This window comes from Hyaena hyaena, unplaced genomic scaffold (assembly GCF_003009895.1).
Source record: "Hyaena hyaena isolate Hyena2069 unplaced genomic scaffold, ASM300989v1 scaffold_237, whole genome shotgun sequence".
Lineage (NCBI taxonomy): Eukaryota > Metazoa > Chordata > Mammalia > Carnivora > Hyaenidae > Hyaena > Hyaena hyaena.
Window position 1 is genome coordinate 1,448,748 of NW_024080874.1, and position 23,795 is coordinate 1,472,542.

Sequence of the window (23,795 nt, forward strand, 5' to 3'; positions counted from 1 at the left end):
TGTGAACCCTGTTTGGTTTGCGGGCTGGCAGTGGGATTTAAAAAAACCTTTTTTTAATTTCAATTTCCTTAGCAACATCCTGGCCCTGTGATACTTCAACCCATGGTTTAAATCCCGGGATGAGGGAACTCATGACCCTCCAAGTGCGCCCTTCTGTGGAATGAAGGACTGCTCCATCTTTAGCATACGACTGGCATCTATTAGGCCCCTGCTGCATACTACACATTTCCTGCTGCTGGGTTCATTGAGGCAGCAGTGCAAATGGAATAAAACAGGGCGAGAGTGGCTCTGGGTGGAACGTGTCAGGTCCAAAGTGTTTCCCTGATGTCAGGCTCCTCTTACCACCACACCAGAGGCAGGAAAGGGTAGAAATCTCAGGTTTGGTGACTTCACTACCTGAAACGAGTAGCCTTTATTCCAAATGCTGTCAATGACCACAGGCTCCTTCCCCGTCACTGTCCGTGCTACCTGACTGGGCTAATGACCCATTTTTCTCTTCTGCCACTAGTTCCATGTTGGTCATCTTCAGCGTAGAAAGAATTTTAGGAAGGCAGGGTCTGCTAGAGCCTTGGAATTATGGGAACTGAGAAGCATGGTCGCTGCATTATCTGCATCCCTGCTTTGTTCCTGGCCAACGAGCTCTGACACCCTAGATTTTGTCTTCCCAGATGTCAACTTCCTGCTCATGGAACAAAGGTGTTGGGGGAAACCTACTTGGAGGCGTTATATGCCCCGGATGCTGGGGTGAGGGCCCCTTCTTCAGACGTCAGATTCTGCCAGAAGTACGGGTTTCCGTACCTTCTGGGGAAAGCAGCTGTTGGAGGACCCCCCACTCGATTGCTTCAGCTCCCAAACAGTTGCTAGTCCAGGCAGCACAGCTTGGAGATGACACACAGCCTGAATACTGGTTAAAAACAAACCCACAATTTATTGAAAACAGGTACCTTTCAGTAGCTCGAATTAGAACAGCTGAGAGACGCCATGACTCAGGAATACAATCTGCACACAAATCTCAGGAAAAGGAGAAGAAAACAACCTAAAAGGAACAGAGCTGCGACGGGACTGGATCACTAGGAGGGTCACATAGCAAAGTAACACCAGGTAGAAGGCAGAGTCACACATGAGATCCCAGTGCCCTTGGGCCTGGGGAGGGAATTCTCAGTCCCCGTGGTTTGGACCACATCTCATGATTCTTCGGGGGGGCAGGTGCTGACTCTGAATAACTAGCCAATGCCCGGAGCACAGGCTGAACGTGAGGAGCAAGGCCCCCGGGCAGGGTTCATCTGCCCCCCTCAGTGAACCCTATAGGAGGAAGCGGTCCCTGCAAGGTCCGTGAACTAGAGAGAGCTGAGACGGCTCATCTGTAGCCGGTCCCATGAAAACCCTAGACTAAGCGAAGCCCTAGAACTGTCCTATCCAAATTCCTACCGACTAGAGAGGTAGAGGAGCCAGACACGGAAGCCGCCGCCAAACCAGTTTTTGGTCTTCAATAAAGGGGTAAATACGAAACAGCGTTCCACAAGCCAGCTTGGAGAAGCATGCGGGCCACAGCGAGCACAAGATGCCGAAGCCCCACAGAGCACCCACCAGAGAGGGCTGGGGTGGGGCCGGGGTGAGAGGTGCTCTGCTGTGGGGACACGGCCCGTCCTGCTGTCCTGTCCCCATTTGTACGGATCCTCCCAGCTTTCCGGATCTGTCCTCCCGCGGCCCAGAGCTCACGCTTCTCTGAGCTTAAAGTTCCCAGCCACAAGCGGAGGGCTCTCCAACGAGGAGGGGCAGGCGGTCTTCCCGGAACATGAGCCTCTTTCATGCCACCTCCACCGGAGTGGGGGCGGGGCAGAGAGGGTGCCGGGTTACAGGAGGCAGAAGGTGGCAGCTCAGAGCAGGAAGGAGAATTCTGCCAGGAGAATGACAGGAAGCCGCGACGGCACGGATGCAGCAGGCAGTTGGGTTGGGAGGTGTGAACGGCAGAGCTCTATCTAAGCGATGTGGGGGCAGCATGTCTCCCCGCTTCCCAGATTCTCCCAGAGGAACACCACTCCCTGCTCTGGAACTTCACACCCGAACACACAATAAGCCTGAATTCAGGGAAGAAGTCTCCAGGGTCCTGGAAGTGCCCATCAAAGGTCCATCCTGTCAAGTCTGGCTTCTTGAGACAGCAGCCCGAGCCTCATTTGTGAGTCCGTATGCTGCTGCAGATCTGGGCGAGGCGGCTCTGTGAAGGAAAGGAGGCAGGTCGTTGAGAGAACACAGCACTGGCCATGCTTGCCCGTTGGCCACTTCAGAGTTTCCTTGGGGGGACACTGGACTTGGGGTCCTCAGGTCCGAGTGCCTCTCGGCCCTCCCTTCTCTCCTTATGCCACAAACGAGGGAATGAGCTGTCCTGGACCTCCATTTCTCATCCGAACAAGGCAGTAAAACAAGACCTCAGATGAGACAGTAGCGCTGCAGGCGCGGCTCGGGGCTGGAGGTCACTAGATGTGGGTGGCTGGGTACGTGTGGGAGCCCGGCACTGGGCCCACATCCACAGGACGGGGCTGGGAACGCCGCTCTGCCCCTGCCCCCTCCCTGGAGGTAACCTTCCCAGACGCCCCAGGAGGGGGGCGTGCCTCGGGCAGCCATGTTTGCAGCCAGTGCTCCCACCCCCCACCGGAGACCATGCTGACTGGACCACGGAGGCCCATCTGACTAAAGCAGAGCCACTGTTAACTGCCCTCCCGAGAACGTAAGCGGGGACCGGAAGCCGGACAGTCAGCGCCGGGTATGAGTAGTGACGGCAGAGCTGGGAGCACGGCCGCCCGAAGCCACACACAGGCCAGTGCTGAAGGGGGATGGGGCCCGGGACGGAGAGGCCTGTGGAGAAGAGGTCTGCCGAGGGAGGGATGAGGAAATGCCAAAAAAATGCGTGCGTGGGTCCCAAAGACAGAGATGCTACAGGAGGGGGCACACCTCCATACCCCCAACAAGGAGGGTCCCACCTCCTGGGGCCTGGCTGTTCAGCGTTTCCCTTGATTCCCTGGGGCTCCTCAGAACGAGCCCCGCCCTCACTCCCTCCAGGAAGTTTCCGTTCCCGGCAGTCAATCGTGCCCTCAAATACTGACACCAACTGCCTGAATGAGGCAGAGTTTTGATTCTGTCGTGGAACTTTTGTGGCAGGTGCTCTGGGATGGACTGAAGGTCGACATCAATTTAGGGACAAGAACTGCGGCTAGGGAAGTAGGATCATGGTCACAATCCCCTGGGGGAAGGAGAACAACACACGGCTACAATGAAGCCTGGCCCCGGAGACAGTCCTAAGTGGAGCCAGACCAAGAAAGCTGCTGGAGGCACGGTGTGTGCGAGAGGCTATGAGACTCACAGAGAGCTTCTTAATGTTGCCCAAGGCCTCCGGGTCCAGCTGCGCGATGTCCATCCTCTGCAAGTCACTGGCCAGTAATCGCATGCTCTGTGTGGAGGGCAGAAGGGGTTCAGTCTCCATGTCCCCGAGGGCAGGGCCCTCCACCCAGTGTCCCAGTGTGCCCGCGGGGTCCCCCTGATATTCTGCACTTGGTGGGGGTGGGGGCTGCCAAGGTAGTTAGGAGGGGCGTTTGGCCTGAGGAGACAATGACACCAGTGCTTCTCACTGGACCTTGGCTGGGTCACCCGGGGAACAAGGGCATGCACTTCGGCTTAGAAGTGCCTTACAGACGCTTTGGAGATACACCTTCCTTCTCTCCCAGGGGTCGAGGTCAGCAACTTGCTCCACTCAGCCCAGAGAAACCGGGCTCAGCCTGCTTCAGAAGCCCTTGAAGTTCTACAGAGGGGAAGACACAGCTCCTGCTCCCCTTTCTAGATTAGGCACATACCCCGACAGTACCTCTGTCTGCGTTCCCTTTATTCCCTCCCGGGTTGCACACATCGCATAATCCTAGGGCGGATGGTGAACCTATCTTGACTACTGAATGGCTTCTCAAGAGCAGGAAGCATGTTCTCTACACCCTGGGCGTGCCACAAGGCAGGTGGGCAAATGTGAGCAGATGAACGAATGGAACATGGGGCCGGGCAAGGATCCCAGCCTGGGCCTCTAACCTGGGCGAGCACCCTGGGTTCTGAGTCCTGCAGAAACGCGGAGGTCGGGATCCACGCTTCCCCACGGACTGTGGGGGTGGGAAGAGGGTGATGGGCCCAGGATGGAAATGCGGGGAGAGCAGCGTGGCGGCTGGGCCTCCCTCGGAGACACTCACCTCTCCACCGCCCACCGGCACTGTGAGGAAAACCTCTTTGCTGTCGGCGAGAGGGCTGCCATTCACGGAGATGTTGTAAATCCGCTCTCTGGCTGCTGGAGTGCGCAGGCCTGGGGTCTTGAAGACCCTGCAAAGCGGGAAGAATGCCGTCAAGATGGCTTGGCAGATTGAGTGACATGAGGTGCTGTGAGCCCTTCCAACCCCCATCTGGCCTCAAGCTGTAGTTTTCAAATCCCACATTTCTAAGAAGGCGAGTTCTAAATTTAGGGGAAAAGAAGTCTTTTTAAACAGTAATGACTACACACAGCTGGAGAAGGGAGGTTGTAATTATCAAACATACATCGAGCCAAAGTCAGCTCTTATCCATGGAAATCTCAGGTCCAAAGCTCTGTCTGGATGCCAGTCATCCATCCATCCACAAAGCCAGAAATAAACCGCAGTTAATGCATTTCCAAGAGTGCCTAAGTGCTTCCACAAGAGGAGCTTTCCAGGGTCAAAAAAGGAGGATCCAGAGGTTATATATACCATCATATTAATGCCCAAACTTTCTCAAGACAGTTAAAAATCTGCTACCGGTTTTTCTCTAAATGTCCTCTGCTATATGCACTCATGTGAAAACCAGTTCAAGAGTGGGGATTAAAAGCAGACGTCTTCCAGGGCGCCTGGGTGGTTAAGCGTCCAACTTCGGCTCAGGTCATGAGCTCACGGTTCGTGGGTTCGAGCCCCGCGTTGGGCTCAGCCTGGAACCTGCTTCGGATTCTGTATCTCCCTCTCTCTCTCTGACCTTCCCCTGCTCACACTGTCTCTCTCTCTCTCAGAAATAAATAAAACGTTAAAAAAATTTTTTTTTAAAAAAAGTACAAGTCTTCCATGTTCTCACTCCAGAGATCCCTACTCTCCATTCCTTATGCCTTCCAGAAGCGTTCTATGTCTACAAAAACACGTGGGGTCGTCTAGGACGCACTGCTCTGCAATGCATGGGGGGGTGCCCGTGGTCAAGAAGCTCTTCCTTCGGCACGTGCAGATCCACTTTAATGGTGAGATGGCATTTCCTCCCCAGCTGACCAGCCTGCTGGAGGAGACTGGCTCACAGCCTGGGTTACGCTGGCCTCCTGATGTACCGTGCTGTCCCTTTTCACTCTTACCAAGGGTAGAGGAGAGTACCTACCCGTTTTTAAAAAATACCGTTGTTGGTCAGAATCAGAAAAGACCAAGAATCACTAGGGGCCTCCTGGTCATCAGAGGCAGAATGTTCTCCCTCTCATCAAATGGACTCATTCTGTCGCTGAAATCAGGTGAGCTTGCACTCAGGGGAGAGGCAAGCACCTGGAGGCCCAGGCGGTGCCCCCTCTAAGAGTGCTCTGCCAGGCCAAGCTGTTGAGTGTGTTCTCGCACACCTGGCTTCACTGACTGATGGTAAGTGGGCTCCCGATCAGACGCAGACGCTGCTCCCACCACTCACCTCGAGTCAAACCTGGGCGTCAAGCCTGGAGTTGGTTTCACCATAGACAGCTCCAGCCGGCCCACGGCTGGGGTGACAGTGTTACAGTGGCTTGACCTACAGGTAAGAAATGGCCGTGAGGGGCTCAGTGACAGCAGCAGCGAGGCAGGTCACGCGCGGAAGGCACCGATCACTTCGGGCCCTGTCCTGGCCGCTTCACACGTGCTAATTCACACAGCTGTCCCGACAACCTGGGAAACCGGCTGCTACCCCCACTTACGGATGCAGGGCCTCCAGCACACCGGCTCCCACAGCTTGCCCGGGGCCACACAGCCAGCTAGCGTGGGGCTAGTGTTCTGAAGCCGGGCTAGCCTCCAGAACCTGACTTCTTGGCCAGGCTCACAGAAAACGAAGAAGGAGGCACCCTCTCAACACCCTGCAGGCCCCGCAGCTGGGGCTCCTGTCTTCGAGCTACGCAGCTGCTGCTCAGAGACTGGGGTGGGGCGTCCGCTGCTTCTCACGTACACACCCGGCCACTACTTTCTAAGCTTCTTGAGATGCGGCCCCCAAACCCCACTCCCAAGCGACTTGGCAGGGCCCAGAATCATCAGTGCAAGCTCATGGCGACTCTTACTAGAACCAGGAGGAACCTTTCAAGAAACAACTATAGGTAGATGACAGCCACTTTGTGCCGGGCCCTGGGGTCGCTCTGCCTGTGGGTTTCAGGCAAGTGAACAAGATATGCAGCACCTCTTACGGGTTTCTGGCCCTCGCTCTGCCTCCCAAGAGGCATGAAAACAAGCCAAAAAAAGTGGAGGAGGACAGAGAATGTGGACGAACTGGAGAATGTGCTGGGTGGGTTCATTTCTAGAGGCAACCCCCAGCTGGGAGACTGAGGTTCCACTAGAGCACAAGCCACAAAAGCCCTTCCGCCCCCTATTTCTGCCATGCTGAGTGGGTCTCCCCAGTAAAACCAAAACACACAATGAAGTCTGGGAAACCCATTACCTTTTACTTCTGCCTTTTCCTTGTATGGACTGGGTTCTCTTCCTGGATGGAGGACACCTTTTGACCTGGATTCACAATCAAATGAAACCGTGATTATGAAAAGCCCCCAGAGGGGGAAAGGTAAGGGAGGGTAAGAAAAGTAGGGGAGGGGGAACCAGCTATGGAAAAGGAAACTAACACCGAATATAAGGTCGATCTCTCAGAATTAAGCTGCGTTAAGTAATACAGAACAAAACTGACCAACTACAGACTTAACACTGCTTGGGTCTTCAAAGCAGAGGGTTTTGACCAAGATTAAAGGGAAATCTCTTTTGAACTGACTGCAGCCGGGCTTGCCCCCTTTCCACCCCACCCCTGTCACTCCCCCATTAAGTGCTGCTGTGAAGGTCACTCAGGCTGTCCCAGGTGCCAAATCTAAGGAAACCTTGTCAGTCCTCACCCCTCCAGAGTCCTCAGGGGCACCTGACAAGGATCACTCCGGACCTTCCGACAACGGTCTCCACCCCACCTTCCCTGCTTCTCTGGCTGTCCCCGTGCAGGCTGCCTCATAAGCTCCTCCTTCTAGTGTCTCTCCAAGTGCCCATCCTCAGCCCCCTCTCCGTGCCCTCCCTGCACAACCTCACTGACGCCCACGGTGGGGGACAGTGTCTCTCTCCACCTCCTACTGCTCCCTGAGCTCCAGGCTGAAATCTCGGACAAGTATGGAGCACCCGACATGTCCAGGAAGTGGGACAGTGTCCGCTCCCCTTTACTGCTCTTCTGCCCATGTCCCACCTTCCACCGATGACAGAAACCATTTGGTCATCCCTGCTTCCGCCCTTCCTCCACTGAGCTCATTTTCCCTTTTAAAACGTAGGTCAACACCATCCTTCTCTTTTTTTTTTTTTTTTAATATTTTTTTATTTATTTCTAGGAGAGAGAGAGAGACACAGCGTGAGCAGGGGAGGGTCAGAGAGAGAGGGAGATACAGACTCTGAAATAGGCCCCAGGCTCCGAGCTGGCAGTCAGCACAGAGCCCGACGCGGGGCTCGAACCCACGAACCGCGAGATCATGACCTAAGCGAAAGTCGGACGCTTAACCGACTAAGCCACCCAGGCGCCCCCATCCTTCTCTTTTTATAGGCTCGGTGCCTCAGTTTAAGAATCACAATAGCCTCCCAGCTGGTTTCCTCGTCTCCAGTTCTTCCCCTCTCCCATTTACTCTGAATACTGTTCTGGAATACCAGTCCGGTCACGTCGCTCACTGTGACCAACCTGATGAAATGGAAACTTCCGAGGTTGGCACACAAGGCCATTCATTGTCTGGCCCTACTCTATGCAGATCACCCTCACAACTTACATCCTTGCCATCCCAAACTGCTTCCTATCCTTAAATGGAACTTTCCTACCTTCTCCTGGGCTTCCCTTTCCTTTCTTTTCCAGCTAGTGAAATCTCCCTCACCTTTAAAGGCCTAGTGTATCCTAACCAGGGAGATAAGAGCTTCAGTAGCTTCCTCTTCTACGTTTTTATGTACTTTACACACAATCTATGATTGCTTTTGTCTTTAGCCATTTAAGTGGGATCTTCTCTATGAAACTGTGAACTCTGGCAGGTGGGGGTGGGGCAACCGGATGTTACGTATTCATGCCCTGTCATCTCCCAGCCTCAAACTCGAGGTCCTACTTACTCTTGCAGTGTGAAGATTCTTATTCTTATTTTCTTCTTCTTCCTCTTCCAGTATCATTTCATCCACCTTTATGATCTTTCGTGCTATAAGAAACAGTTTTAACACAGTGATATTTCTCATAGGAATAGGCTCTCATGTATTCATTTTTCTTTTAAAAAAATGTTTTTAAATGTTTCATTTATTTTTGAGAGAAAGAGAGAGAGGTGGATGTGAGTGGGGGAGGGGCAGAAAGCGGGAGACAGAATCTACAGCAGGCTCCAGGCTCTGAGCTGTCAGCACAGAGCCCAATGTGGGGCCTGAACTCAACAACCGCGAGATCGTGATCTGAGCTAAGGTCGGACAATTAACCAACTGAGCCACCCAGGCGCCCCATCATGCATTCATGTTTCTTACAGAAAATGAAACTTACGCAATCTTAGGCTGTAATCAAGAAAAAGATTTTGAATATAAGCAAGATGACTTTCTTTAAAAAAAAAAAAAAAAAAAGGTTCAGACAGAGGAAACTAACCAGACTGGTTAAAAAAGCCCATGGGATGCCCAGCATTCTGGGAAGAGTGCGGCCACTGGAGTCAGCCAGGCTTGGGCTTGAGGCCTGGTCTTAGCACTAACCAGGCCATGGGACTCCTGGTGTGGTGCCTCAGTTTCCTCACCTACAGAAGGGAGAAGCTCCCTCACAGGGGTATTATGAGACCTGGGATGTGCTCCACAAGAACAGGGTCTTCGTCACTTCTGTCCCTGTGTCCCCAAGCCCTAGAATTGTGCCTGTCAGCGTTTACTGAGTGTCTATGGAACGAATCAATGGAAAAGCCTTTTGGACAGTACCGGATACATGTCAGAAGTATTGTTTGTTACAATAAAATATGATTATTTACACAGATTAGAATAAACTTTCTAAGCATCGCACCTGCTTAGTGATGAAAGTAGTGTGTCACTGCTAATATGTACAACCACGAGCCACACAGTCATGAGCAGGGATGCCACAGAGAAAATTTACGCATCTGATCATGAGGGGTGGAGGAGACTAGACAGCTTTTTATTTTCTGACACATTAAATAATATAGTTCTTTTTTGTTTTTGGAAGTAGCACAATGTAGTCAAAGTCCAATGGTCAAGGGAGCCCCCCCCCCCATCTTTACTGTTGGATGACATCGGTTCTGGTGTGTTTGGCTCCCAGGGGTAAAATCAGAAGAGTGGCACCCCACCCCCAAAGTAAGAAGCAAAACTGGTGGATCTCAGAAGAGAAACTGGTATTCCCCAAGTGCAGAGATAACCCAGAGTGACCTCACAAACTGTACATGTGCAGCTGAGGAACTCTAGGAGCACCCCAGTCCAATTATGCCACCATCTCACCAAGGCAGCACTGGAATGTGACACCAGCAAAGTGAAAATCTCCTGCCCTCCACCACGCGCCAAAAGGCCATTCTCACGGAAAGCAAGATGGACTAAGTACAGGATGGTGTTTCTGGCCCTACCCAGTGGGGAAAGGGTGCTGGCGGGCAGCCCCAAGATCCAGGTCATGGGTCAGGCTTGTCCTCACAAGATTTGGATACATTAAGCTAGGAAAGCTTAACGACAGCGACATAAAATCCACAATAGAGCCCAATGTGTCCTGAGTCCATGGTCACTAACTACAACCTACTGTCCCAAACCTGCTGCCCCCAGGTGTGGGGCGTGTGTGAGAGAGGATTTCACACAGCAGGTCTCTGAATCCAGGAATGTGGGATGCTGCAACGGGACACCAGTCCTTCTGCAATTCTCTCAACCCTCTGGTCACATGGGAGCACCTTGGCTGGCCTTACCATGTCCCATAAGGCCTCTCAGTCCTGCCAACCCCCTTAACCGCGGAAGCCAGCAGGCGGCCATGGTCCCCACGCAGCTCTCCCTCTCCTTCCACTCTCACTGTCACTCCCACATCGCTGGGGGTTTTCTCCCTGTCAGTCCTGTATCCAATTAACTCAAGGCGGCGGCCAAAATCACGCTATGGGATTTATAAGACCAAGGGCCGGGCATTAGAGGGAAGAGGCCGCACCCCTGAGGCCTCGCTGAGCAGGCAGCCAGCCACCCTGGGCTCCACACTCTCTCAGTTCAACAAAGGGTTTTGAAAAGTACTCACTTTTGGCAGATTTCAAGGGTGTCTGAATAGCTTCTGCTGTTAGTTTGTTTATTTCTGTGATGTCCAGGTCAGCCTGTGACAAACACAGCCAGAAAACACCAGGCACATTCCATCAAATGTGAGGAAAATTTTAAGAATCGAAAACAGTTAGAAAAACATACTTGATACATACAAAAGACGATTACCTGCTAGTTATAACAGGATATGGTGAGCTCGCATAAATGCACCATACAACCCAAGACCTAAAACATTGCTGGTACGTTTCTTCCAGCTCTATATTCTGTCCTGTTCTATCTACATCCTTGTCTCCCCTCAGAGGTGACCAGTCTCCTGTCATTCCCCAGAGGTGACTACTATCATTTCATTTGCTTGAAAGAAAGCGCATGTAATTTACAAACGTATATGGGCTGAAATATTTTATTTGGTTTCATTTTTGACCATTTGTAGTTGTAGTTAGTTTTCACTGCCATGCAATATCCCGCTGTATGACTCTGCCAGAATGAGTTTGTTCTGGTCTCCTGCCAAAAGTCTTTTGCTATAACCAGCACTGCTACTCTGAACTATCTTCTAGGTATGTCTAATGCATGTGTTCAAATTTTCTCTCGGCTATATACTCAGGGATGGGGTACTGGAGGGTTGTGGGTACCCGAAAGTTCAGCCTTAATGTTATGCCAAATAGTTTCCAAAGAGGCTGCACTGATTACATCTTATTGGCAAACGATACAAGATCCTAATGATTCACATTCTCTATACTGATGCTGTATTAGACTCTCTCTCTCTCTCCCTCTCTCTTGCTGTTTTAAAATCTAAAGGGTTGAGAAGGTTTTCTGTTGTACTTCTAGGCCCTTCAAAAAGGCTTCGAGTCACCGTCATCCTAATTAAGTTTTCCCAGGGTAGCTACCTTTAAGAATGAGAACAGCCATGAGCAGGCACAATCCTATGGCTCTCCTTGCAGGGCACGTGTAAATAGCAGAAGAGTTGTTACAGACTAGGAATGACACTGGCCTCAGCTCCAGATTGGCCATGACTCTGTGGAGTGCTCAGAGAAGGATTCTGAGGCTGTCTGATCTCAGCAAAAAACAGCACTGTAGGAGATTAGTGATGTCTGAAATGGTTAATGGAATAGAAAAGAGTGGCCGACTATCTGCCGTCTCTAGAAACAACTGGCATGCTATGAAAGTATGAGTGGTGGCAGGCCGCTGACCAGCCACCATGCAGAAGAGATACAGGCCTGAGACCGATACCCACAGGAAGGCCCGTTTGCATGGCTGGCTGGTGGCCTGCATGAGAACTTGGATTTCAGGGTTCCCACCATTCCCTGGTAAGAATGGCTCTCTGGGCCTAAGCTTTGTACAAACAACATGACTTTACGTTGCAAACCTGCATTCCTTCTGGAAGTCTGGAATTTCAGTAGGCGCTAGGCAGAAGACGGCCATGTGACCAGTCCCCAATAAAAAATCTGGGTGTGGAGTCCCTAATATGCTTTTCTGGTAGATAACTTCACATGTGTTAAATTACGGTGTTTCATGTGACTCTACTGGGAGAGGACTCTTGAGAGCCTGTGCCTGGTTTTCTCTGGACTCTGGCCCGTGTACCTCTTGCCTTTACTGATTTTACTTTGCATCCTTGCACTATAATAAATCACAGCCATGAGTATGATTATATGCCGAAGCCTGTGGGTCTGGGAAATAGTCTCAGGAGACGACCCCCCCCCCATACCTAATAATTATGAATTTTTGTACCAAAGTATCATTTCTTCCCTGAGTTTCAAATCATATTAGCTAAGGCTACAATGCTCTCAATTCAGTGTGATGACACTGGCTACTTTGTATAATATTAGAAGCTTTCTGACTTGTGGTTCTGTATGTCTGATTAATTAAAAAGAGGGAGATGCATTAGTTAATGAGTATAACTCATCTCAGAGGTAAGTCTTTTGATGCATTAGATCTGGGTGTGCAGAGGGGGGAACATATTACAAAGAAAGAGGAAGCCAGGACTAAAAACATTTTACTAGCTTTTGATTGAATTTTTCAGTTATCTCCACTACTCTCCTCTAATACTCACCGGCGAACCCTCTAACTAGCTTTTTCCTGATTCAATACTGGCTCTGAAATACCTTTAACTTCTAAGACCAGTGGAGATCCGCTATTCACTGCTACTATGTACCCTTTATAGTCAGGTCTTTTCTACCCCAAGTGATCCTGATCAAAGCACAGTTTGTAAACTTGTTGAAGGTTATAATAAACGTTCTCCCCAGAAATATTACAAATGCACGTACATACACACTGTTCATGTATGATTTTAGAGTGCCCAGTGTCTCTGTGAAGCCCATGTATGAACTAGTCCCCAATACTATACAATAGAACTTTCTGCAAAGATAGAAGTCCTCTATTTCTAAGCTACCGATGCGTAGCTACTAGTCACATGTGGCTCCTGAACATATGAAATGTGACTAGTGTGTCTGAGGGACTGAAGTTTTAATTTTACTCTTTTAATCGATTAAATTAGCTCCCGGCGGCTATTGTACTGGACAGTACGGATCTAAGATTTAAACTATTTTGCTTCCCCATCTTACCGTCTTCATTCCTGATACTGGTGCTGGGATGAAGGAGGTGAGAGGGGGTGAGGAAACCGGAGAGTCCCAGAAAAGACCACAGCTTCTCCAGTATGACATGAGTCATACTGAGCAAGAGTCTCTTTGACACATAGCAGGCCAGGCCATGAGGTGACGGCGCAGGGGCCTACAGGAACTTGGGGTTGAGGCTTCTACTTCACCTGCAGAGGTCAGGGCAGAGCTGCCAAAGATAGAACTGCCTCCTTATAGCACTTGGAACTATTTGGGCCTCCTGCACTCAACATTTGATCGCCATCATCTTTCAGGGGCCACAAACAAAATAGATCCCGTATGAAACCTCCTCCACAGTAAGCACCTGCTGGTTGGATTTTGTGATAGGATTAAACCTAAAAACTAACCACAGTTCCAAAACAGGACAGGTTACTTACCGTTGCTGCCTCTTCCAAGGCCTGTTTGTTTCCTCCAAGGGCTTTAAAAAGAACAATTTATTTAGTTACTGTCAGATTTGAATGATAAACCATCTTCCCTGATATACCCAGTTATCTGTTTAAAACCGGGCCAGATTAAAAGCCCTTGGTTTAACAGTCAAGGACATCCACAATCTAGTCTAATTTTTTCTCCACCTTAGACTGGCCCCCTGTCTAACATATTCCAGGTTCCGCCACACCAAAGTCCTTATTTCCCAAATGTGCCTCTGCCTCTCCTGACTCAAGGCCTTGGTACTATTTCCTCTACCAGAAATACTCTGCTGCGCCGGATACATTTCTAATTCATCTGTCAAAACTCAGTTCAAATCCAAAACTCTGTCTATTTTTCTATCACAACAGATTGCTGCAAAGTGCTGAGCTAGTTGCTCATTCTCATCATACCCAACGACTACTCAGAGCTGTTTAAGTGTCCACCCTGCCTTGAACTGAATTCCTTGAAGACAGTTTCTGGCAAAAATATGGTATAGAGTAAGTATGCAGCCAATGTATGTTGAATGAAGAGGTTTGTGCAAGATTTAGATGTAGAATAAAGTAATCCTCCTTCTCAAACTTTCATAGGGTCCTATATAACTGTTAAGAATGCAAGCTTTGGAGGCGCCTGGGGCCCCTGTGTGGCTCGGTTGGTTAAGCGTCCGGACTTCAGCTCAGGTCATGATCTCGCGATTTGGGAGTTCAAGCCCCGTGTCGGGCTCTGTGCTGACAGCTAGCTCAGAGCCTGGAGCCTGCTTCAGATTCTGTGTCTCCCTCTCTCTCTGTCCCTCCCCTGCTCACGCTCTGTCTTTCTCTCTCTCTTTCAGAAAACTGAATAAACATTAACCTTTTTTTAACAGGAAAAAAAAAGAATTCAGGCTTTGAACCAGAATGCCTGGCTTTAACTACACTCTGCTACTAACTAGCTTATGAGCCCTGGAGCAGAGTAAACAACATTTCTGCGCCTTAATTTTGTCATCAATAAAACATGGGCAATATTAACAATTAATACATTTGTTATGAAGATAAAATTGGTTAACACATGTAATACATTCAGTACAATGCCTGTCTGCACAGGAATCACTCTCTAAATGTGCCTAATGACCACTATATCTCTTTTGTGGTACTTATAATTTTCATTATATAATCACATGTGCATTTTATTTTTTAATGTTATTTATTTAAAAAAACTTATTTTTAACATTTATTTATTGTTGAGAGACAGAGTGTGAGCAGGGGAGGGGCAGAGAGGGAGACACTGAATCCGAAGCAGGCTTCAGGCTCTGAGCTGTTAGCACAGAGCCGGATGGGGGCCTGAACCCCCAAACCATGAGATCATGACAGGAGCTGAAGTTGGATGCTTAACCAACTGAGCGACTCAGGCGCCCGGCACATATGCATTTTAAAAAATGATCTTCCTCTGCTAACTTGTAAGCTCCTGAAGGTAGAGACAAAGTCTGTTTTATTTCCCAAAGCATTTTCAGCACCCAGTGTTGTGCCCGAGACGTGCTCTGTGAATATTTACAGACACGTGCAAACGAATAAAAGGGCAAGTCAAAGGATCATTAAGTGTCTATTTGAACAGAACATGCATTTCTAGTCACGAAGGAGGCTATACAATGAGTGATAAGAAGGAAAATAAGAAAAATGAGGGTGTCCCAGCAGAAAGGGCAGCCTCTTGCATTTCCTTGGACATTTAATAAGGGAGTGAACAGGCTGCGACTTTTCTCTGGGCAGAAAAACACTAGTGCGTGCACTTCACAATTTGATTTGCTCATGTTTTAAATTGACAATTTCTGCAAGCTACGGAATGCACTGCTTGGGGTTATCCTCCCCCTCGGAGATGTGGTAACAAACCAAAGTATTCATTTATTCATGTTTAGAAGACTGGATAAAACATTTTAGAAAAGAGAGTGTTCTGTGACACATGAAATACGTGCAAAATTCACATTTCAGGGTGCCCTGCAACATATATGCCCATTCCTTACAGCTGTTCAGGAACTGTAACAGCTTGAGTGGAGTAGCTGCAATAGAGAACCCTCTGGCCTAGGAAGCCTAAAATATTTAGTATCCGATGCCATAGGGAGGACGTCCGCCTACCTGCTGGGGTCGATGATGTTAATTACTACTTAGGAAATAGAGCAGGGAGGGGAGATGGGGGTGCGGGTGGGGTGGGGAGTGGTAGGACTGCAATTTCCTAAAGCGATCAGGGAAGACCTCACCCGGGTGACCGCAGAGGCGCCCCGGGCCGAGGTCTGGGGACACCAGCAGCTCTCACCAAAGTAGTCGAGCCAGTTCATCTCGCGCAGCACCCTGGGGAGCCGCAGGATCTCGATGTTGTACAGGTTATCCATCTCCTTGAGGAGGTTCTGCCGGTCTGACTGAATTTGTTTGGATCGTATCTGCACTGGGAGAGGGCAGAGCCGACAGAACACGGGTCACCGGCGGGTGGACTCAGCCCGGAACCCCTGCTGCCCGCACCCCACACCCGCCGGGCCCCCGCGATCGCCCCGGGGTGGCGGCGACCACCCGGGCCCCGCCCCTTACCTTCACGGTCGAAGTCCCTAAGAAAGGAGGCGAGCTTCCGGCTCCGTAACGAGTTGGTCTTGGCGACCCGACTGCCGCCCTTCCTAGCCGGAGCCATGGCGCTCGGGTGGAGGCTGCGGGAAGGGGGGACGCAGGGGGTCAGAGGCCGAGATAGCGGAGAGAGAGTAAGGGGCCGCGGGGGGACAGGGGAAGGAGGAAGGGCGCCCCATGGGGCTGGTAGGGGGCCCTGCCCTTGGAGGCCCGAGCGTAAAGGAGTCGCGAGGCACGTACCTGAGGGTCGCGAAACGGGCTGGGAAAAACCTCGCTGCCGCAGCTGAGGGGAAGGAGCGGCTCCGTGGCTAACCGGACGTGCGCGACCGCCGCCACCAAATTCAAACTGCCACGGGCTGACGAATGAGAAGCCGCCGTCTTAAATGGGTCCCACAACATCCAATCACAAGGCAGCTCCGCGACCAGGCCGCCCGTCCACACGTAGGACTACAACACCCAGAAGGCACTGCGGTCTTACGCCATAGGTTCGCGACTCCGCAGCCGCGCTGGGGCATGCGCAGAGAGACCGCGGGACCCTGGTGGCTGCCCTGGCGGGTCCTCAAACTTTGATGGTGTTAGCTTTCAGTTTTCCTGCTCGTTTAGGGAAAGCGACAGGCAGCTTCAAGGAAAGGAGACTAGATTCCGGCTCCGGAAACACGGGTTTGGAGACAGCCCTTCGGCCCGCGGAATCCGCAGCCTGAAACCGCGGAGACTGCCCTAGACGCGGACGAACCTCCGAGAGGTAGTGAGACCACCCTTCCGGAGGTGGGAAACAAGGGCCTGGCCTCCGCAAGCCCCTCTGAAGGTAAGAGCGCCTCGCGCCAGTACATCCTGTAGGAAGGGATGGACAGCCCTCCGCGAGGAGACCTTGGCTTAGCTGGACCCCCCTTACACACGAGAATCACTCCTGGACCGGATACTTCCGCCGCCGACTTGAGGCCCTGATGCGGGTTTGGTTTTCTCTTTTCTTTCTCTTTCGGTTCTCGGCAGAAGATGACTCAAGACCAGCCTTTGCTTGCGGTGCAGGAGGCTCTGAAGCGGTGCTTCCCGGTGGTGGAGGAGCAGCAGGGCCTGTGGCAGAGCGCGCTCGGGGACTGCCGGCCCCTCCTGCTGTCCCTCAGCAACCTGGCAGAGCAGCTGCAGGCGGCCGGGAACCTGCGGTTTGAGGACGTGCCACCACTTCGGGCCTTCCCAGACTTACAGGAGCGGCTGAGGCGCAAGCAGCTGTTGGCCGGCGACACTGTCTTGGACAAGCTACAGGAGAGGCTGTAAGAGTTCAATGGCGCTCCTTCTTGGCGGAAAGATGGACAACCCGCGTGTTTCATAAGTAGCTCATATCTGTCAGAAGAGGGTTTCCCCCCCTTACTCGAGAGCATGGTATTTGGAGGTGTCTCAACCTTCCCTCCTTTGTTCAACCTTGCCCTCCTTCCAACCTTCCATCCCATTCGTTGTAATGGGATCTCTTTTCAGTCAGTCATTTTATGTCATTTCCATGGTAACGCGTGGCAGCGGTGGGCTTAGTAGAAGTTACAAGAGCAGAAGAGAAAAGCAATGGAGAAAGCTTATTAGCCTTCTATAAAGGCCTCTATAGCTTTCTTTTGTAAAAAGCAGTGAAGAATTGTACTTTAAATTTAATAGGGGCAAGAGCCAAAGGTTTTACACTAATATCATCTCATAAAATCTTTCCAGCTTCTCTGACTTCACCTCCCTTAATCCCATTTTGCTGGTGAGGAAACTGAGGCTGATCAGATTGCTTGTGGTCGCACAACTGGTAAATGTAAAGCTGGGATTCTAACTCAAGTTCACCTGACACCAAGGTCAGACCGCTTAGCCGCCACTCTGTTCTGCTGTATGTTGATGTCTGTTTTCCAGGCATAGGACATCTCTGTACTCTTAGTGGGCCAAACGGGAGACCCTCTACGAGTCATACGTATTGAGGATAGACAAGAGGCAGAGCACATAGGCCTTTCCTTGACTAGAACAAGAGCAGGTTCTAGTATATACGATCTGTGCCATAGACTATTAGGAAGTGGTCAAAGCTGAGGACCTTCTTTGTATTCATTGTACAATATCCATGAAGCCTCTATGGGATGCCAAGTGCAAGGTGCTCTGAATACAGCAATGAACCAGACTTAGTTTCTTAGTTGATTAGAAGAGATAGACCATAAGTCCGTTAAATTATGTTGTGGTATATTCTGAGGTAGTGAACTTTTATTTCAGTTCTTGACATATTTTGTGTGTGAGTATTGGGCAGTTATTTTAAGTCCGCTTTTTAATTATGAGTCAAGGCCACACATTTTTGAAAGCCCCGGTTCTAGATTAGGGAATTCTTTGCCCTTTGGGAAGTTATAGCCCTCTTTTAGGTGGCTGGCTCCCTTAGAGTCTCCAATGGAATGATAAAAATATTTACCACGAGGTGGGCACTTGCCTAAGCACCTTAGGTGCATTATTGCATTTAATCTTTGCAAGAACCCATTCCACTCCTGCATTCATTGAATAAGTGTTTGTCATTTTGTGTGCCAGTGTTCTAGGTATTTAGGGTATGAGCAACACAGACCTTTTTTTTTCTTTAACATTTATTTATTATTGAGAAACAGACAGAGCATGAGTGAGGGAGGGGCAGAGAGAGAGGGAGACACAGGATCTGAAGCAGGCTCCAGACTCTGAGCTGTCAGCGCAGAGCCCGACACGGGGCTCGAACCCATGGACTACGAGATCATGACCTGAGCTGAAATCGGATACTCAACTGACTGAGCCGCCCAGGTGCACCAAAACAGACCATTTTTATACATGACTGAGAATAAGTACTTTCCTAAGATCCCCAGTAGTCTGTGTCCATCCAGAGCAGTTTTTCCCATTGGGATTTTGGCAATATCTGGGGACATTATTGATCATCACAGCTGGGGGGTGGGGATGGACATGGCCTGCTCCTGTCATCTTGGGGGTACAGGCCAAGGGTACTGCTGAACGTCCTAAAATACACAGACCAACCCCCCACCACAAAGAACCATCCAGGCAGAAATGTGAGTGTGCTGAGGTTGAGGAACGCTGCCTTAGGCCTTCCTCATCATATTGCTTAATATGAGACCTTTTCCCCCCAGAACTGCCCTGCTCAAGGTGCGTGACACTGTCAGCAGCCATGTGGAGCGAGTGCTTCAGGTCTATGAGCAGCGTGCAGATGCGGTTGGCATTGGCGGCGTCCTTCAGGCCTCTGCCGTGAGCCCTTCTGTGGCCGACATGTTGGAATGGCTGCAGGACATTGAGAGACATTATCGAAATTCGTATCCTTTGCACGTGTTTGAGGCAGCGTCTGGAGCCGCTACAGGAAGCCTTTAATTTCGCGCTTCGTGAGATTATACAACTATGTAATATGGCTCAGTTCTCTGTGGTCTCTGAACTTAGAGAAAAATAAAGCAGGGGAAGTGGGGGGTGAGCGTGGTGTCATGACTTGACGTAGGGTGGGCAGGAGAGGGCTCCTTGGGATAGTGACGTGTGAAAAAATACCTAAAGAGGGCGAAGGAGAGAACCATGTGGTATTTGGGGGAAGCGTGTCCCAGGTAGAAGAAACAGCATGTGCAAAGGCCCTGAGGGGAGAGCGTGCCTGACATGTTCAGGAAATAGCGCGGAAGCCAGTAGGGTGAGAGCAGATGAGGGCGGGGAGCCTAACAGGAGACACGGTCAGAGAGGCTGGCTGGGCCTCACAGGGCCTGGGAGGTCTTTGAAAGGATTTCGGCTTTCACTCTGAGTGAGGTGGAAAGCTATTAGAAGGTTTTGAGAGGAAGAGTAACATAATCAGCCTGTGTTTTTCAGGCTGTATCGCCCTGGCTCAGTTTGGAGGAAAGACATGGGGCGGTGCGGACCCAGGGGAGCTAGGGCCAGTCCTTTGGAGGTCTGGCTCCTTTCTCTCAATTTTTTTGCTTATTTTTGGGAGAGAGACAGAGAAAGAGTGTGAGCAGGGAAGGGGCAGAAAGAGAGGGAGACACAGAATCCGAAGCAAGCTCCAGGCTCTGAGCTGTCAGCACAGAGCCCAGCACAGGGCTTGAACTCAGGAACTGTGAGATCATGACCTGAGCTGAAGTCAGCCGCTTGACTGACTGAGCCAGCCAGGCGCCCCTCATAATTCTTGCCCGAATCGTGCATCTACCCTCTGGCTTCAGTTTCTGCCTTCATTTGAGTAACTCCCCAACCCACCCTTTAGTCTTGTTTTAGCCTTGATGTTCAGTTTCCTGCAGCTGCCTCCAGCCAGGGGGCTCCTGGGCACACAGGTCCAGCCATTGCACTCAGTCCCTTTTCCCTCTAGCTGTCGGATCAGCCCTGTGTGACCATTGTGTGGAGGCTCCAGCAGCCCCTCTCCCTCTCGCTTTCCTTTTCCCTTGCATTGGTGGCCGCTGCGGCCGTGGAGGCAGGGGAGAGCCTGCGCAGGGGAGCAGCGGCCGCAGCCAGTGTTCCTGAGCGCTGACTCTGTGCCAGGTGCTCTTCTCACGGCGTCCACACGGCTGCTTTCAGGTGCTTTGGATCTGTTCCCTTGTTGCTCTTCGGTGCTCTTTGTGTTCCGGCTCAACCTGCCTTCTCAGCCACCAGTCTGACTACTGGGATGTTCCATGCAGCCAGATTGGAGGATTTGCTAGGCCCCGAAACCAGTCCACGCTTCCCCCACTTCTGCGCCTTATGCTTCTCCCGCCAGCTGGAATCTTCTTGCGGCTCTCCAGATGGGAGGGACTCGTCCTCTGAACCACCACGGACTTTCCTCTTTTGTGTCCCTGAGGGCCTCCCTGTCTAGTATCTGTTTTTTTGCCCACTGTGGCGAGATCCTAGGTGGTCTGAGTGCTGTGTCATCCGGCTGGCCCCATAGCATTGTGAGGGGGGACGTGCTCAGTAACGTGTGCGGCATAGGTGAGCGCGACCCCCTGGTGTGTGGAGAGGTGGCCGCCTTCTTACTTGTCCGGCGTCTCATAGCTCTCCCCAGGGTGTTGTCCCCTTCAGCACATTTCATCGTCTTTTTAAGCAGCCCTTAACTTCCAGGAAGTTACCTGAAGAGAAAGTACCTCTTGTCCTCCATCCAGTGGGGAGACTTGGCAAGCATCCAAGCTTTGCCCAGGGCCTGGGACCGGATTTCAGAAGACGAACACCAAAACCTTGTACGAGGTAGCTGGTTTTCGTTTATTCCTTCACATCTGCTTTCTTTCTCTGTGTCTCACTCCTTTGGAAGCATCACGGAGATGCCCTTGCAGTGTCTCCGCGTTTTTTATAGATCTGATGTTTTCCGTTCCCTGGAGAGGTGATATGCCACGGTTTTTCTCTCTTCCTATTCCAGATACCCTACTGAATGTTTCCTTCTTCCTAGAAGAGTAAGGAAGCGGTGTGTTCATCAGCAAACTAGTGGGACACAGTTGAAGAGCGACACTGGTGCATTGTGGTGTTTCTGAAGAATTGGCAGCATTGTAACCTGACACGCTTGAACGTTTAGCGCCTAGGGCCTGAGGACTGGCCCTCAGGAGGACTGTGTTTCTAATGTCGCGGCCTCCCCCTGCTACGTCACGGCTGAAGGTACGTGGGCCACCGCTTGCTCTTTCCTAGGCTCGGGGGTGGATGGAAGCAGAGAGAACGCAGGAAAGGTGGTACAGGAGAACGTCGGGGTCAGGAGCCACAACCGCAGACGTGGGAGGGAAGGAAAGGACGGGGGAGAGAGTGGCATCGGCCTCAGCATCATCCACAGCTCTGAGCGTGGTTGACACCCGGCCCTGTTATGTGTATTTGAATCAGTACCTGATTCCCTGACGGAAGATGATTCTTCTTGATGATTTAAAGAAAGAAGGGTGATATTGATGCAAGACAGTACAGATCTTCCTCGACTTATAACGGGGTTACATCTTGTTAATGTCATCACGTAAGTTGAAAGCATCATGAGTCGAAAATGTATTTAACACACCTAACCTACCAAACGTCACAGCTGAGCATAACCTGCCTTAAATGTACCCTGAACACTTACATTAGCCTACAGTTGGGCAAAGTCATCTAATGCCAAGCCTACTTTACCATAAAGTATTGAATATCTCGTGTAACTGATTGCAAAACAGAAGGGTTGTATGGGCACAGAGTAGCTGAATCAGTTGTTTACCCTTGTGATCTTGGGGCTCACTGCCGCTGCTGCCCGGCGTCACAAGAGAGGATTGCACCGCATGTTGGCAGCCCAGGAAAAGATCCAAGTTCAAAATCTGAAGTACGGTTTCCAGTGGACACGTATTGCTTTTGCACCATCGTAAAGTTTGAGAAAGCCGGAGTCAGAGCAGTCTGTGTGTCATTGTTCCCCAGCTGCTGTAGCTCCTCATCGTTATCATCGTCATTCAGTTCCCAGAGTCCGCCGCCAGGGGGAGGTGGCGCAGCACGAATTCATCTCCGTGCTTTGTCTGATGGTGCTCCTCTGTTCCCCCACTGTCTGTCTGAGAATTCAGTAACTGGGCATATTAAGATGGCTAAAATGACGGGGTTTTGTGTTTTGGATTTTTTTGACCAAAGCTGGCACCCGCTTCACCACATCCCTCTGACCTTGGGGTAGCTGCATGGTGGGAGAAGAGGGCCCAGAATCAGGCCATCAGCGTTAGTTTCTGAAGCTCAGTGCCTTCCCCTGTCAAATGGTTGGGTACTTCCAGACCTGTCAGCTTCCTAGGCTGTGGAAAAATCTGGGTCACTGGCTGTAAAGAGGCTTAATAAAAGGTATAGATATTTTTAAAATGAAGAGGACTTTTTTTTATTATTACAAAAGTGATCTATATGCTTTTTAAAAAAAAATCAGGAAAATTGTGGGAAAAAAGTTTAAGTGTAGAAAAGTATGAAACACAAGCTTCATCAGAGATATTTTGATATATGCTCTTTCAGTGTCCGTATTCTCAAATTAAAAATAAAATGTGGCATCATTGACATATGCTGTTACTTCAATAAAGTTTTATTTTTAATTATTTTTTTAGATAAACTTTTTCTTTTAATTTTTAATGTTTGTTTTTGAGAGAGAGACAGGGCATGAGCTGGGGAGGGGCAGAGAGAGAGGGAGACACAGAATCTGAAGCAAGCTCCAGGCTCCAGCCTGTCAGCACAGATCCTGACACTGGGCTCAGACTCATGGAGAGTGTGATCATGACCTGAGCTGAAAAGTCAGATGCTCAGCTGCCTGAGCCACCCAGGTATCCCTAGATAAACTTGAAAAAAAACATCGTTTAGCCATCTTTTCATTTTTATATCTGTAATAGTAGCTCAACACAATTACCACATAGATCATTATATACCTCCTATACTATTCTATGAATGTATTGTATCTTTTATTTTTCCAAATCTTGATGTATTTCTACCTATAAAAATTAAACATTCTCATTGTAGAAAATCGAAGTATTACAGAAAGTGAAAATGCACACTGTCTACTGTTTTTAACAATGTGGTAGGTGTTCTTCCAGGAATTTAAAAAATCCATCACATATGTTAATAACCATCAATCAAACTTAAAAGACGTTTGGGTGTCAGGTCTTATGATGTGCTAGCCCTGGAGGCAGGTGAAAGAGATCTCCAGAGGGTTTATGGTTCAACCAGGGAAAGATTTAAGCCAGTGTTTCTCAAGCTTTCATGTGTATAGAAGCCACTGGGCTCTTGTTAAAATTTAGATTCTGATTTCATAGGTCTGGGGGGGCCAGCGCCCTAGATTCTACGGGAGTGGTGGGGTGTTACTTCTGAAACTAGTTGTTGAG

General features: G+C 50.2%; 2 protein-coding genes across 4 annotated transcripts; one reads left to right on the forward strand and one right to left on the reverse strand.

Annotated features, from left to right (window-relative positions):
• Positions 1–902: 902 nt before the first annotated feature.
• CDCA8 (cell division cycle associated 8) lies at positions 903–16,389 on the reverse strand. Its single transcript, XM_039244462.1, has 11 exons — positions 16,303–16,389; positions 16,033–16,145; positions 15,764–15,892; positions 13,456–13,496; positions 10,453–10,525; positions 8,340–8,422; positions 6,673–6,737; positions 5,686–5,781; positions 4,224–4,350; positions 3,359–3,445; positions 903–2,215 (listed from the first exon to the last, which is right to left on the reverse strand). The coding sequence occupies exons 2-11, from the start codon at positions 16,127–16,129 to the stop codon at positions 2,171–2,173; spliced, it is 843 nt and encodes a 280-aa protein (XP_039100393.1). The 5' UTR covers positions 16,130–16,145; positions 16,303–16,389; the 3' UTR covers positions 903–2,170.
• Positions 16,390–16,596: 207 nt separating this feature from the next.
• Positions 16,597–22,994, forward strand: CUNH1orf109 (chromosome unknown C1orf109 homolog). Of its 3 annotated transcripts, none has more exons than XM_039244463.1 (5): positions 16,597–16,867; positions 17,053–17,330; positions 19,164–19,343; positions 21,085–21,207; positions 21,377–22,994. In XM_039244463.1, the coding sequence occupies exons 2-5, from the start codon at positions 17,056–17,058 to the stop codon at positions 21,486–21,488; spliced, it is 690 nt and encodes a 229-aa protein (XP_039100394.1). In that variant the 5' UTR covers positions 16,597–16,867; positions 17,053–17,055; the 3' UTR covers positions 21,489–22,994. The 3 variants fall into 3 exon arrangements, with proteins under 3 accessions (XP_039100394.1, XP_039100396.1, XP_039100395.1); XM_039244465.1 differs by having other exon boundaries at positions 21,089–21,207; XM_039244464.1 differs by having other exon boundaries at positions 17,056–17,330.
• The last annotated feature ends 801 nt before the right edge of the window (positions 22,995–23,795 follow it).